The sequence below is a fragment of the Argiope bruennichi genome, chromosome 8 (assembly GCF_947563725.1).
Source record: "Argiope bruennichi chromosome 8, qqArgBrue1.1, whole genome shotgun sequence".
In the NCBI taxonomy this organism is placed as follows: domain Eukaryota; kingdom Metazoa; phylum Arthropoda; class Arachnida; order Araneae; family Araneidae; genus Argiope; species Argiope bruennichi.
The window spans coordinates 70266854-70283486 of NC_079158.1; the positions used below are offsets into that span (position 1 = coordinate 70266854).

General features: G+C 26.6%; 1 protein-coding gene across 1 annotated transcript in view; it reads right to left on the reverse strand.

The window, feature by feature from the left end:
• Positions 1–16620, reverse strand: part of LOC129981284 (uncharacterized) — a 29341-nt gene extending 12721 nt beyond the window's left edge. Inside the window, exons 1-6 of the mRNA XM_056092057.1 lie at positions 16418–16620; positions 12750–13009; positions 10835–10923; positions 6466–6568; positions 2597–2845; positions 1010–1112 (exon numbers count right to left, since the gene is read on the reverse strand). Coding sequence (XP_055948032.1) covers positions 1010–1112; positions 2597–2845; positions 6466–6568; positions 10835–10923; positions 12750–13001 — 796 coding nt within the window. The 5' untranslated portion in view covers positions 13002–13009; positions 16418–16620. The remainder of the gene's footprint in view (positions 1–1009; positions 1113–2596; positions 2846–6465; positions 6569–10834; positions 10924–12749; positions 13010–16417) is intronic.
• Between the last annotated feature and the right edge of the window lie 13 nt (positions 16621–16633).

A 16633-nucleotide genomic window follows, 5' to 3' on the forward strand; every position in this document is an offset into this window, starting at 1 on the left:
ATTGACTAGCAATAAATAATCAATATTTTTAAATAATTAATTTCATTAATTTTTCAGCATTTTATTTAATTTCTTTCACTATAAATTAAATAACAGAAGCATGTAAAGCAATATGCATAGCACAACATTTTAATGCAAAATGTGAATTGCGGATGGTGTAATGATACAAAGGCAATATTTGAGTTTAATTTATATTTGATTTAAAAAATCAAATAATAATTTCAGGCAAAATTTGTATGATTATGCGACACTAAGTACTAAAATTGATTATTAACCTTAACCAATACTATGACATAGCTTAAAACTATTTTTTTCCCTCACTGACATTTTTCTAACATTTATACTGAACTTCCAAATGAATTAACAATACAAGCAGTAAAACACCATTGTTTTACCCATTTTCAATAATATTTAGCAATTTTTTGAAGAAAATGAAATGCTATTTATCTCACTTTTGATAATATTGATTGTTGATATGATATAAAAACTGACCAAATTATTTCTAATACACTGAACATGCCAATTAAATCATTCTAAATGATATATGCATTTTAAAGTAGCATTCACCTCATTTACAAAATTCTAAGCATTTTTATTCATGTAAGCTAAATTCTATTTCTCTGACAGGCTATATAAGAAATAATGCAACTAATCATTATTATTTACTAACTTTAATCAAGCAATTTATCTTTCAACATTTCAATTAAGTATTTAGAAAAATGTATAACATTATAAATTTTTTTAACAAATACATATATACAGTAATGTATGGAAAAAATTGAGATGTGGGTTTCACATTGTCTGATGCAACAGAACTAATGAAAAAATAATCACATGATGAGGCTCAAACTGATTTCAAATTTTAAGAAAAATATATAAGTGTAAAATTTGGAACAAAATATATGTAAATGTAGAATCAAGTACAAAGGAACAACAATAATATATTGCATGTAGACTAAAAAATATATAGTTCTACTATTTATAGGCAATACATAGTTAGATAACTCACTCATCCCAAGGATGAAATTCAATGTACTAGGTTTGTACTTGTATTTCTCTCCAATTTTATTGCACGATAAATTTCTCAGAGATGAGCAGCACAGTGTGAGAACCTGTACAAAAGATATAATAGGATATGGAAACACACAAATATTTTGCAACAAAAAACATTAACAATATTCTTAATTATTTAAAACTGATAAATAATTTATATTAATAAAACATATACATAAAAGATAATAAATCAAGATAAATAAAAGATACCAAACAGAACTATATGTTTAGAAGCAAAATTTCTCTAATATATAACAATAACAGTAAATTCGTTATTATATTATAAAAATCATCATACTAAAAACTTATTGTAATTTATCATTAAAAAGTAGAATCTATTTATTGAACTAGCAGGATTGGTTTCCTTGAAACTTTCTCACATATAGAGGTAATATATAGTCACATATAGAAGTATAGTATAACGCATTCCCCCCCCCACACACAAATTGTAAACCTTGGGCACAGCCACGAATGCTATGAGTGCTCAAATTTTTATTTTCAAACTCCTGTAAATGAACATTTTGTGCTTTGCAGAAAAGACAAAAGACAGACTTAGAAAGGTTTGAAATGTGGAGAATCATCAAAATCCTAAGAATGAATTGTTTGATGATTACAATATCTTTTTGTATAATTTGATTTTTAACTTATTGAATTGAATTATAAATAAGATTTAAAAGGAGAAAAATAAAATCAATTTTTGAACATAAATATATTGTAATGAGAAAAAAAAAAATTTAACCTCTAATCCAAAATACTGTAGCATAAAAATACTATATTAAAATATTTAGTTATTTTATTACTTTGTTTCCATAATACTATTTTGCCATCATTTATAAAATAATTAATAATTTCAACTGATAAACATTTATAAAATAATTAATAATTTCACAAAATTATATAAAAATAATAGAAAATGTGAATACTTCCATTAAATTTTAAAGTCATTTAAATAAAATATTTTTAAATGTAAATTTCTTATTTTTTATAGTGATTCTTAATGAGAAAGCCAACTTCACAATTACAGAGACTACCACGGATTTTTTATCCCAAATACATAGTAAAAATTAATTGATCACCCACTGCATTTAAAATATATAAAAATCGAAGACAAATTATATGAAAATAAAATTAGTATCACTGAAAAGTTTTTTTAATTTTAAAGTATTGCAAAAATAACTTTTGTGCAATATTATACATCAAAAATATTAAAATTTTGATTGATTTGAAAATAATTCAAATTTAAAAAAATAAAATCTTTCTTAGTGAATACACACTATTCAAGAAGTAACTACATGGAAAATTTAGTAATTCTTGATCCAACAGCCTTCCCTGCAGAGTATTTTGAATAACTTTTGTATCATTTGATTAATTTACAGATAGTGTGCGAGTCTAAAAAAATATTACAATATTAAAAAAACCCTAGTCCTCTAATGACATGGAATCTCTCTCACTCCCTGTTTTTTTAAAATTACAATTTTACATCATTTGTCAATATAATATTTGCAACAAAAATGGTTATACAAAGAGAGAAAACATGGCTTACATCAACTGCATCAAAATCAATATTTTTCCTAGAAAAAAGTTCTTGACACAATTTGATAGCTGAAAGGTACTCTTCTCCTCTTAGGGAACTCAATTTGGAAACAATTGATTCATTTCCAAGCTCATTAGTGTTTAACAACACAGATTCTGCAAGTTTTAAGATAGTTTCCTCCAAATATATTATTTGATCTAAATTCAAGGTATTCTTCGAAAGGGTAAATAGCAATACAGAATAAGAAATAGCAAGAACCTGTAAAAAAAGAAAAATAAAGAATTTAAAAAAATGTATACATCACATTTAACAATACAAGTTAAAAATCAAATACATATAAATTGGAAGTTAACTCAATTTATAATTTAAAAAATATGAAAAAAAAAATGTGGTTATTATTTTACTGTTTGATAAATTAACATTTAATTCTAAATTTCAAAATAAAATTTTATTGTTCTCTCACAAGAAAGTTTTAAAAGCACTTGATTCTCAATATAATTTAAAATATTTTTATTTCATAAGAAAGAATCTGTTAATGCCTAATTTAGTCTCTTAAAAGTAATTGCAGTATAAATACAGGCAATTACCATTAAGGATTTTCCAATTATTTAAAATAAGAATTTTAAAAAGTTCAAAACTGATTAATGTTGTCTATCATTAGACATATTACAATAATTACGAAATCTTGTTAAAAAAGAGATTTACGGAAGTAAAGCAAAAGAAGAAAGTAAGACAATATGATATTTACACACAATTCTACAGAACTATTCAAAACATCTGGACTGATTATAAATACAACTGAAAATCAATTTTCCTTGTAACATATATGATAGACACACGCACATTATTTAAATACATGAAGCTATATAAATCTTTTGAAATTATTTCTTGTATTGTCACTTCATTGGGATAGTAAACACTGTTTTACAAAGACTCCATATAAAAAAAATCCTGAAAACTACTGATGTAAAAATCCAACATATTTCTCAATAATTAAAATGTTAAAAGCTCAATTAAATGTTAATATGATGCATATTAAAAAAATTATTATTAAAAAAACCTAATAAATATTTTGTTTATAAAAATATATATATATTTTTTTAAATTTTGTGACTATATTCATTTAGCAAGGAAAAAGTGCAATTTTGAAAATAGTATTCACTACATAATTTCAAAATATTACTCAACATCTTATTTCTTGGTTTTTAAAAAATTGCTAAATTTAAGGTTACTTTTTGAGAGAGGAGTCAGTACTGGAAATTGCTGTGTTTCCATTTTACTTAGCTAATAAATAAAAGCTGGATTAGATGAAGATGTATTTTGTGGGGACAAAGTATACTGTTAAGAAGTATACATATTAATATATATTGGAGAAGAACTGAAACCAGGAAAATGAAGATTTGTGGGAAGTAAGGACTACAAAATTTCATATTTAACCTTTTGACATGCAGTGATGTCACAGTAAAACCACCATTTTCTAAAAATTGTTTCTAAACGCACGGTGGTTTGTGATTGAAACCAACGGCTCTAAAATAATATTCTAACCTTAAAAATTGCCTGTAGATCCCTGTTAATATCCCTCTTATGTACAAAAAAAAGAAAGAAAAAAAAAAGCATTATTTTTAATGCTTTTTCTCAATACTTTCATTTTTTTTTTCAACAAGCAAAAAATAAACAAACTCAAAATGCATTCATAAATTTGTAGTATGAAAGCTGTCTAAAATAAACACATTTTTTTAAAATCAAATCGCGAAAGAAAAGTTCTTCATACCTGACATCTTTTAAGGTGGTTTCAGAGACATACCACCCTGCACCTACGGCATGAGATTCTTTACCACTTGAAATGTGTTAGCAAAACAGATCTATTTTCCTTTCCCTGACTCTCTTAGTCAAGTGGCTGATAATTTATGGTGGTTTTGCCATGTATTTTGTGGGAGAGGAATTTATTAACATTTAAGTAAGGTTTATACCAATAGGATGGTTGAAATTTTCAGTTGCATTCTTCTTGTATTAGCAAGCAACCATATTATGGGGATGTTAAATATATTTTCTAATATAGTATAATTTTCTTGATTTTTAAATGGTTAATTCAAATATTACATTTCTTCATAACTTGAATACAGCATTGATTGCATTTAAAATCTAAATGCCACGTAAAGAACTTGCCATTGTTAGCTTTATTTAAGGATCATTTGTTATTAAAATTGTTTATTTTTCTTTTATAATTTTTTTCATGTTATAAGATTGTACAAGTAATTTTCTAGATAATATTGTATGTTTTAATGTTTAACCAAATAAATAATGAATAATTATGTTACAAAGCAAATTTTAAAATATTAATTATTCGTAAGAAGAATATATCGTAGGTGTGCGGTGGTACTCCATTCATAGTACTCCAATAGTACAGCCCACTATAAATTTTTTAAAATGTATTTTCTCTTCCTTTAGATCCTAAGCATGTAAATTAATTGCATAATTTTTAAAAATTCATATTTGTGCAATTTAAAGGGTTAAAGAACGTAAATATTATCTTAAATTCTATATAACATACAGATTATACATTTTCAATAACATTCATCAATTATCAAATTACCTAAATAATTAAATGGATTTTCAAAAGTGGGGCTTTAAAAGAAAGTAAAGATGATTAAAATAATTTTGCCAAGCCTATGCAATTCATTTTTGTATTTTCTTTTAGTTTAAATATTTCAAAAACATTTGCAGTACCAACATTTTTAATTCTTGTTAAAGACAACTCAAGAAAATTTGATAGTTTTTAGTTATCTGATCTATCATAACCTTCCATTAATCTAAGTCATGTTTAACAAATTATCTAAATTCCATCAAAGCAATTAATGTTGTTGCTTCACAACATAGAGAAGAATTCAAACTATTAACCTTGAAGCAGACATTTCTTTTATATAATTTATTTCAAATTATAAATAGTTCATTGGCATGTGCATTTAATTTTTGAGTGCATTTAATTTTCTTCCCTAGTAAGAAATTCACCTTCACCAAAATTTCTAGGAAATTTAATATTTAAATTTTGAACATTAATCATCAAAAATAAGTTAAATGATGATATATTTGTTCCAAGAGAATTATCCTAACATCTTATCACTAAGTTTGTGATATATTCTTCAAACAGCCACCATGTTTAATAAAGACAAAAAAAAAAGAAAAAAAAGACTGATATTATCACAAAAGAATCACATAATTTTTATTTTAAGTGTTGCAATTGAAACTGCCTGTATTGTCACATTTCATAAGTTATTATTTGAAAAAAAAAAAAAAAATTATAATTTCATGATCATAATAAAATTTTAAGTTTAACCAGGAAAAATTCAAAAAAGTTAGTGGATTTTAGTAAAAAATTTTAAAATTCCAGATTTTAAAAAGGGAGAAAAATTAGAGAACATAATCAATCCCTGTTGTTAATAACTTTGTATGCAAACATAAATGAATAGAAAGTATGCATAGAGAATCTTTGCATAGTGGTGAAACGGAACATTGTATGGATGTTCTCCTAGTAAATATGGGAAACCACATGAGGCAATTAATAAGTATACAAAAAAAAAAAAAAATCCTTTTATAATAAACTGTATTCAAAATTTTTCTTTCGATTATTGTTTACAAAGAATTATAGACATTTGTAATTTGGTGTAATTGTTTTGAATAATCATGTATTGTATGACTAAAATAAGAAACATATAATATTTTAATCAAAGATTTGACAGTACATAGTGTTAAACAGTCTCTTGAATAATGTACAAAAAAGGAATCATGTATTTTAAAGTTAAAAAAATGGAAGTGGATATCATAAAATAAATTAATAAATTTAATCATGATATATATATATATATAATATGGTTACCTACTTCAGATTCATGACTATTGGACAGATGATGTAAGGCATTCAAAATGGTAGATAACTGCACACTTGACAAGTTCTCTGAGCACAAAATGGCTAAATTGATGACACTATAAACACATAACAGTAAATAAAATATTGCAACAAAATACATTTCATAAACTAAAAATCAAATACTCAACTGGTAAGTTATTAGCTTAAAATTTTGTTACAAAAATTAATTTAAAATAAGAAAATTAAAATGACATATTTTCATTATTTCCCATGTCATTAATTATATTAAATATATTTATTGAATTTGTTAGATAAAGCTTTTCTTATCTTTAACTTACTCCTTGTTATGCCTGCTGCATGCTTATAATACAGTCCTTCTTGACTTAGGTCAAAGTTCTGTTCTGTCTGTTTTAAGTTGGATTTTAGTTTTTCAAAATTAATTTGAATGAAATTTATTTTGAAAATGGCATAATTTGAATAATTTTAATGAAGTTAGTTAATGGCATAATAAATTAATTTGAATGAAATAATGAAAATGGCATTTTAAAACCAAAAATTAACTCTATGCATATATAATTTTAATCATAATGTGAAAAATAAATTCTAACTTGTGGTGGAATGTAGATTATTATGATCCATGCAGGAAGCAACAGGACGAATGTTTTTAGGAACATTTCTTTTAAAAATCATATTCACACACTAAACAAGCACAAACACAAAATATTCATGTGTGCGGCTTCAAACTTATAAATATATAATATCTTTTTAAAAAAACAGAAATTTCATTTTCAAATTTATTTTTTAAATAGGAAAAAAAAAATATTATAAAAAGAGATAGTTTATATTACTAATTAAAACAAGCACAGATATATTTATAATACACTAAAAAAAAAAATCCCCCCTCAATATATGAGCTTAATTACAATGTAATTTTAACAAGACTTTATTTTGTGTCTGTAACCAAGTTTTGAAATTCAAATTTCCAAATATTTAATATTTTCATAATCATTTTTTAAATATTTCCTTAAAGAGAACTCTCAATTTTATCTACTTTGCAAGAATATCTTAACACAGAAAAAATATTCTAAAAGCATACATGGATAGATTTATATGAATCATATTATAAACATCAATAAAGAATCTGTAAATATCTTTAAACTAGGGCCAATAGAATACAGAAATATTTAAAAAAGATAAGCCAATAAAATAAAAAAATTCTAATTATATTCTTAAAAACTATTGGTGTGAAAAATTTACAAATAGAAATATAAAATTCTTAACACTTTAAGCAGTTTGCCCGTACAGTGTATGTACGACCCGAAATTGGCCTCATCTGGTTTGCCCGTACGGCGTACGGGCATCGATATTTTCTCCTTTCCTTTTCTGGTTTGCCCGCATTTTTCATTATTGAAAGAGACTATTTAGTATTATTATTTTTCAACAGATGGCGTGGCTTGTCCATGTAAATGAAATGCTTTTCATCCGGATTTTTCTATGTAGCGGGAACTTTTCTTTGAAATTTTTGTTCTACTGTATGCCATGCTTGTGAATCTTATGGAAATTATGGATGGAATAGACGACGAAAATACTTTCTTGTTAGATGATGAACTACATTCTGATACAGATATTTCTTCTAATTATTTGGATTATTCCTCAGATGACTCGTGCAGTGAGCTCAGCTCTGATGAAGATTTGAGTTCTGCAAGAATTTTTACCGAGGTTGATGTGAAAAATCCACCTGTTCCGTGCCCTCGATTTAAATTTTCTGGTATTCCCTCTGTGCACGCACAATTTGATGACACTTCTGATGTTCTACAATTTTATGAAACATTCATTCGATAAAATTGTGGAAGAGACAAATAAATATGCTAAACAGTGCATCCAATCCAGTGTTGCAAGACAATTCTCAAAGAGTAAATTTTGGGTAGAAACTACTGTGGAAGAGTTGCATGTATTTTTCGCTCTCAATATACTTCAAGGAATTGTAAAGAAACATGGAATTGATCATTATTGGAGTAAAAGATATTCAACTAATACACCTTTTTTCTCTAAAATAATGTCTCATCGCCGATTCTGCCTTTTGCAACACTACTTGCATTTTTCTGATAATGCAGCATTTCAACCACAAAATCACAAATGCCCAAAATTAGTAAAAGTTTAGCCAGTTCTGAAGCATCTCAATGAGAAATTTGGTGAAACGGTGACACCAGAGTGAGATGTAACAACAGATGAGAGCCTTATGCTCTTCAAAGGACGACTAGGATGGAAACAATTTATTCCACTCAAAAGAACTAGATTTGGAGTAAAATGTTTTATGTTGTGTGAATCTATTTCTGGTTATGTCTGGTCAGTAATAATATATACAGGTAAAGACACTATTCTGAAACCTGAGTATTCTAAACTCTGCTTTTCATCACAAATTGTCCTGACAATGATGGAGCCTTTGCTTCATAAAGGATACTGTCTTACAATAGACAATTATTATTCTTTGCCGGAATTAGCAGACAAACTTGTTTCATGTCGAACAGACACATACAGCACACTAAACCTCAAGAAAAGTCCCAAAGGAAATGCAGAAAAAAAATTGAAAAAAGGAGAGATTATAGCTTTTCAGAGAGGAAAAGTTACTGTGATGAAGTGGATGGATAAGAAAAAAGTTTCATTACTTTCCACAATTCACAATACTGAAATGGAGCAAATTCAAGTCCGCTCTGAAATGAAAGAAAAACCAAAAATTGTCATGGACTCCTCCCATAGTATAATATATACTATGGGAGGAGTAGAATGCATGGACCAAAATTTGAAAAGTTTTTAAATTATAAAGAAAAGGGGTAAAAAAATGTTACAGAAAGATTTTTGTTCATATTTTCGACATTGCTGTATGGAACTTATATGTTGTCTACCGTAAAAACGGAGGAAAAAACACGCAACTAGAATTTAGACTTGATCTCATTGACCGTGTAATTGAAAAATATCATTCGGAACTAAATTTCCACCGTGGACGACCAGGTTCGGAGCCTAATCCTCTGAGATTGACAGAGAGACACTTTTTGGAAATAATTGCTCCCACAGATAAAAAACTGAGACCTGCAAGAAAATGCGCAGTGTGCTGCTTGAAAAGAAATGAGAATGGAAAGAGAATTCGAAAAGAAACACGTTATTTCTGCCCTGATTGTGATGTAGGACTTTGCATTACACCATGCTTCAAATTGTACCATACACAAAAAGACTTCTGAATTTTTGGAAAATTGTAAACTTCAAAATTCACAGTAAGTATGAGAGAAATTTTTGCAGAACTTGTAAACCATTCTTTACTGCATGCAGAATGTACTTGAAAAACGCAAACATTTAGGGGGAATTGTGTCCAAAATTGTAAAATAAAAAATGTTGTAAAAGCATTAAAAGTGAAAAAAAATATAAAAAATTCTTAATATTCTTATTCTATTAAGTATGGTACTTAATTATATGCAATAAAAAAATATGCCTTTTTTGGAAGCATTTCTGGTAAAATAATTGACTGCTTAAAGGGTTAATAAATTAAAACCAGCCAGAGTGGTCTTCCCAAACTTTCTCGTGCACTCGCTTGTATAGGTTTTATCCCAAAGAATGCCTTGCATGGCAATGGGGTACAATAATTTTAAAATATCAACCTTTGACGTGAATTTAGCATTTTTACTGAATTTATAATGTCATACTTGGTGAGTTTTTTTGGTGATTAATTACTGGCATGCAATAAATAATATTTGAAAACTGAATTTGTGTTTTAAATAGGTTTTTCCCAACAGACTGAAACCAAAATTTGGTACAGAACTACAGTCGTGGCACAAAATCCCATAGTAAATTTGATATATTTAAGCCATTGCATTTTTGAGATATCACCTTAAATGCTTATCAAAGTACACACAGACAGACAGTCAGCCCCATGTTAGATTTGGTTCAAAATTTGACAGGTGTCTATCCTATAAATATTAAATCTATGTGCCAAATTTTATTCACTTACCTCTCTTGATTTGTAGTTATTGTGTTAAATTGCCTTTGAACAGAGTAGACAAATTTTCTTAGAATGGATTTGGTTCAAAATTTGATAGAAAATTAGAAATTATAAGACCATATAACCAAGACCATATACCAAAGTATATGGTCTTGGTTAAAGACCATATACCAAATTTAATCCATCTAACACAAAGCCTTTTTAAATTATATTTGTCATAAACAGACATTTTCCAAAACTTTTTTTTTTTTTTTTAAATTATGGTAGGTCTGAAACCTGAAGATTCTTCAAAATCTCGAGTTTGAATTTTTTGATCATTGTAATATATTATATACAAGAAAGTAAAACTTAATATTATTAATGAAATGTTATTTTTATTAAAAAATCTAACCTTTGGCATCTTGTTTCAGGTTTGTGCTCATGAGTCAGTATTTCAAACAGAGAATCCAGGTCTTTATTACTGGTACATTTTGCAGACACCTGTTATTAAAAAAGAATAGCTTTATTAGTGAAATGGGAAATATCAATATATTTAATACAAAATATTTTTAAAACATTTAATAAGTAATATCTTTTAAAAAATTAATTCTGGCTATAAAAGGGTCAAAATATTATAATTATACAATCTTTCAGAGATTTTCAATTCTATGAAAAAACAATTTAAATGTCTCAATGAAACTAGACATTCTTTCATATCAAAAACAGACAAATTCTCCTTCTTTCTTTGATAAGACATTTTATTGATTACGGGCTGTCATAGAATCATTTCACAGTCTCCCCCCTCCTCCTGAACAGATCTTGATGCCACTTTGCTTACTACATTGTTTGTTTAATGGCATCTTCTCTCGGAGATATGAAGTTATATTTATTATCTTCAGTATATATTTCATTAAGTCAAAGGTTTACTAAAAACAAATTCTTTTGTTATCTATTGCAGTATTTATCATATTAAAAATTATAGGTGATATAAAATTTTTCCCATTGAATACTTTACAAAATGATTACCAGGACCGAGAGGAAAATTAATCAAAACATCTTAAAAGTAGTATTCAAATGATGCCATTATTAAAGAAGTAAGGAAAACTGGAAAGGAAAAACAAAATAAAAAGTTTTCAAAGGGAATTTTATATTATCTATTTGTAATATGCATTTTGAAACGCTTGGCATAACATAATGCAATTTTTCCTTCCAATTTTTTCAAAAAAAGAAAATTTTGTCTTTTTGAAAATGATAAACAAATTTTACCCTTTTATAACACAACTATCAATATAAGGATGATTTTTTTATAAACAATAATTATTGTAAGTTATAATGAATACCTCTCATGTGATGTGAGGCTCAGATAAGAAAAATCCCAATATCACATATTTGTAACTTAAAGCAAACAAACCGAGACATAATATATCCATAATGCTAGCAATAAAAGAATTAAATAGCTATGAATCGGTTTAAAATATGTAAATAAGATTCTAACAAACAATGAGTAAGCAATCCTTATTAAAGTGTAATTCAAACAAGAACTTTAATAAACAGTTCTATATCAAATCAATATTTACATAATAAATGTAAAAGTATTTTGTCAATGTGTGTAGCTATAACTCCATAATTGATCCTGAAACCCCATGGGGGTTATATGGTATGGCAAACCTTTATCTCCTATGTATGAAGAAAGTTCAAATTTGAAATTTTAAGTGTTGGGTTCATAAATATGGGTATTAAAAGAAGGCATTACGCTAATAGATTTCTTATGGGAAGTTGCTGAAGTAGCTGCAAATTGTATGCTGAAGAGGCCGGAAAAAGAATGCTCTAGGATCTTCCCAAAGGTTTGAGTATATTGCAAAATGTCCCACAATTTTACAAAACTTTCCAGGAAATTCTAGAATATTCCATATGGCCAAGAATAATTTAGAATTTTTCATAATGTTTGAAAACATTCCTAGATGTAACCAGGAACTGCTTGAAACATATCAGATCAACGAAGAAGCTTCTTGCTCTGGAACATTCCAAATGCTGGAAATGGAAAGTCCAGAATTTTCTGAAACATTTTAAAATGTTTCACTATCTTGTCATAGTGGGAATACATTTCAACTCAGAAGGGCATACATAAATGATGGCAAGATGCATGCATTATAATACTTCAATACAATAGAAAATTTAGTGATAAAAAATGAAATAAATTTTGATAGGAGCTGGCTGTTTAAAAGGTTTATAGGCACATTAGTATCCTTTTAAACATAGAAACACACTTTTTAGAGAAAAATTGTAAGGAAAATGAAACTACACATGAAAAAATATTACAAACTTACTGAATTTATTTTATGACTGCTGTTTTCACAATCAGACATATGAATAGGAAATTCTGGATCCTTGCAAGTACTTTGTTCACCATACTTAAGCTTCTTTTTAGCATTTCCCGAAAAAACAAATTTCTTTTGGCAATATGTTTTACCATTGTTTTTGTGGTTTCCGCTTTCTAATAACTTTCTGAATTCTCTTTCACATTTTTTCTCATACTTTGGTTTATCAGAAGTTTCTGAAGGAGCCTGATTGTCTTCCATCTGTAGTTCTAAGCACAAAACAGAGTAAATCAATAACATAAAAGAAAACAATAGAAACTGCTTTTATAAGAGAAAAGAATGAGTGATGAAAATAAAATTTTATAATGTTTCAAAATTATTAAAGGTAATTTTCTGTGTTATGTATTATGATCACAAAACATAATATTAGTATAAAAGTATTTTGTTTTTGTTTGTCTGGAAGTTAACATGATAACAATAGCACCTTTAGACTATGAATTTTATATAAAATCAATCCTTTTGTTGATTATTTGATTTGTCTGACACAAATTTTGATGTATATTATCAAACAATTACATAATTTTTACAAATTTATGTTAATTTCAATGGGGAAAAAAAAGAACTCAAAATTGCATTAAATATCTTGAATGACTGATAAACTAAAAAGAGTGTGATATAAATAAGAATTTTTGGGACTAGAATAATTTTAAATGACAGTCAGACAACGAGGACAGTAACTATATTGGCAACACCCTTTTTAAACTTCTATATCATATCAGTAGCAATACATTTGGCTCTGATAGATGCATTAACATGTGCTAGACCAAAATACTCTGAGGTTCTTTAGTGGAATTGGTCTTCCAGTCACAAAGTAAACATCTGACCATCAGGCCACTGTGATTAAATTTACAACTGAAGTAAAAATTAATTGTAATTAATTACCTTAATATTGTATTCAAAATAAAAGATAATAAAATCAAGTATCATAAATAGCTATACATTAAAATGGTTATGATTAATTTTCATAAATTTCAAAAGTCATTTTTTTAATAAAATTACACCAAATATCTATTAAAAGACGTAATTATTCGAATAACTTCAAAAATTCAGCAGAAAAGTAAGATTCAAGCCAAACTAAACTTTCAATCTCATTTAACATTGAAAATTTTAAGAGTAAAGTTACATGCTATAAGAAAGTCACATTGGTGATGTTTTCAAGGCATATAACATTACTCCCAAAAAGACCTAGTTTTGACATATCTATTAAAAGACGTAATTATTCGAATTTCAAAAATTCAGCAGAAAAGTAAGATTTAAGGCAAGCTAAATTTTCAATCTCATTTAATGTTAAAAATTTTAAGAGTAAAGTTATGGGCTATAAGAAAGTCACATTGGTGATGTTTTAAAGATATATTACTCCCAAAAAGTCCTTGTTTTGACAACAAAATCCTGTTCAAAGATTAAGTTTTGAAGGCACAAAGAGTAAATAAAATACTTTACATCCTAAAATTAAAGGTGAGGTAAGGAAATTATGCACCATCAGTCTCATATGCCTCTCTAGGTACAAACAAAAAGTTTTCATATAAAATTGTATTTTATGTAATAAATCATGCAAAATAAATTTTTTATAGTTTTGCTCATAAAATTTTTAAAGTATATTATTCTGATACTGATAATTTCATTTATTACATAGAACATATAAAACTTCACACCACAAATTAGTCCTTACTTTGTATTTTATCAGGCATCATTGAAATCCATAGTTTTACAAATGAAACACATTATATTCCTGATTAATCATATTCCTAGATCTCTCAAGACAAAACACAATGCAATATTGCATACATTTGTTCACTCTAAATTATCGATAACTTCAAGTCGACATATTTAAACAAACAATCATTCTTTAACATTATTTTGTTAAATATAAATTTATGAACCAATTTATTAATGACAAATTATGCTTCTAAATGAAAATAGTAAGTTTCAAATAAAATGTATCTCACTCTCTCTATATATAATACCAACATGTGATACAAGAGTTGCTTTTATTACATATTACGAAATGGTAACAATCAAACATAAATAAATTACTATATAGATATTTCATATTACTTCATTGAATATTTTTAAAACTGTATTTAATTCAATGTTTTGCTAATTAATGAAGCTGCAAAATATAATTAGAAATGTTCTTGATCGTGTGCATAAAAGCTCTGTTCACTCAGAAGAAAGAAGATGTACAAGAAATTAAGAAATAGGCATCAAAATTTAATTGAGTGCAAAATAAGGTTTAGCCATTGCCAAATTGGTAATTACTATGACTTATCTATAAAAATTGACGGCCATATCTTCCAAAAATATTATCTCTTACTATTTTAAAACTAAATAAAAATTACTTTTTTAATTATATTAATTTCATCTCTACATTAAGTTTATTTATTTTTAATAAAAATTTTAAATGTTTTACAAAATTTGCGATAGTTAATTTTTAATGTTACAATGAATTAATCAGCCATCAAAGTATTCAATCAGATGCTTCTTCCAATGTTTAAATAAAGATTTAAGAAATGCTTTCTTTGGACATTATTTCCAAAGCAGAACTTTCACTCCTTCTTGTATTTCATAAAATATATTCTATTTAATTTCCAAGCACTATGATTTTTTCTGATTGATTCAATTAAATTCATCTTTTCCTGTCTTATCAATAACAAGGTGAAATTTTTATGAAAAATTTGCATTCTACATCATTTATATTTAACAGCCTAAAAAGTCTATAACTTTGGTGAATAAGCTGGTCATTAAAGGTGACTACTATGGACATCTGACTGATTAAAATGGCAGCTATTTTCTATGAGATTTCATTCATTTAAATGAAGACAATTTTGTGACATTTCTTTAAATTTCTCTTATTGTTAAAAACTACTCACTAAAAATTGGATTGTTTGGCTTTTGGGGGAATTTTGAGTTTTGGCTTTATTCAACAAATGTTTAACATATTTTGTCACAGAATAGTTGAATGGTTAAACAATTATGAAAAATTACATTAAGAGTGAAAAAAATGCTTTAAAAGTATAAGATAACTAATGAGCACATGGCATCAACTAAAAAAAACAGGACGGAAAAATATTCAGCATCTTTTCTTTTTCCATGTAATATGGTTACTCAACATTTCACAAAAATGAAAATTAATCTTAGCATAATGAAACACAAAATTTGGCAGGAAATATGGTTCTATTTGATATTCAGATAGACAAGTTTGAAGATCAGTTGCATATCAGTTGGATTTCTAATAAATCCTCTCAATTTCCCTACTTTCGTCCCTAAAGCAAACATATAAAAAGAACATGGATCCTTGTACAAAATTTTACAAAGTTCTTATTAATGATAATTATATATTACTTGATTTCTATTTTATTTGCAACTATAATTCAATTCAGATAAAAAAAGAAAAATGTTAACAAAACCTAAAGATGCTGAAAAACATTCTTTTTTCCATTTTATACGTAATTGAATACGGTTCATAACAGCTAAGCCTTCATATGATGGTTAATATTAAAAATTTATAAATAGAATTCTCCATATAAACAGTAGAATATATAAAAATGTAGTTAACGCGTTTTAAATATAAAAATAATATTAATGTTGGATGAAACAAAAATATATCAATATATTACCGCCAATTTGTTTCAACAATTGGTAGAAATAGTGCTTTTACTCATTACAGTCAGGAATTATTTAAAATCCCATCTCTAAAATATTAAACAGCGGAATGACAATTAAAAATTATTTCATTTCAACTTGAATTATGTTTAAAGGCACAATCATGTTAGATGTAAACAACAATATTTGATTGAAGACACTTTTCAAAATAAGCAGATTGCGCGCTTTCA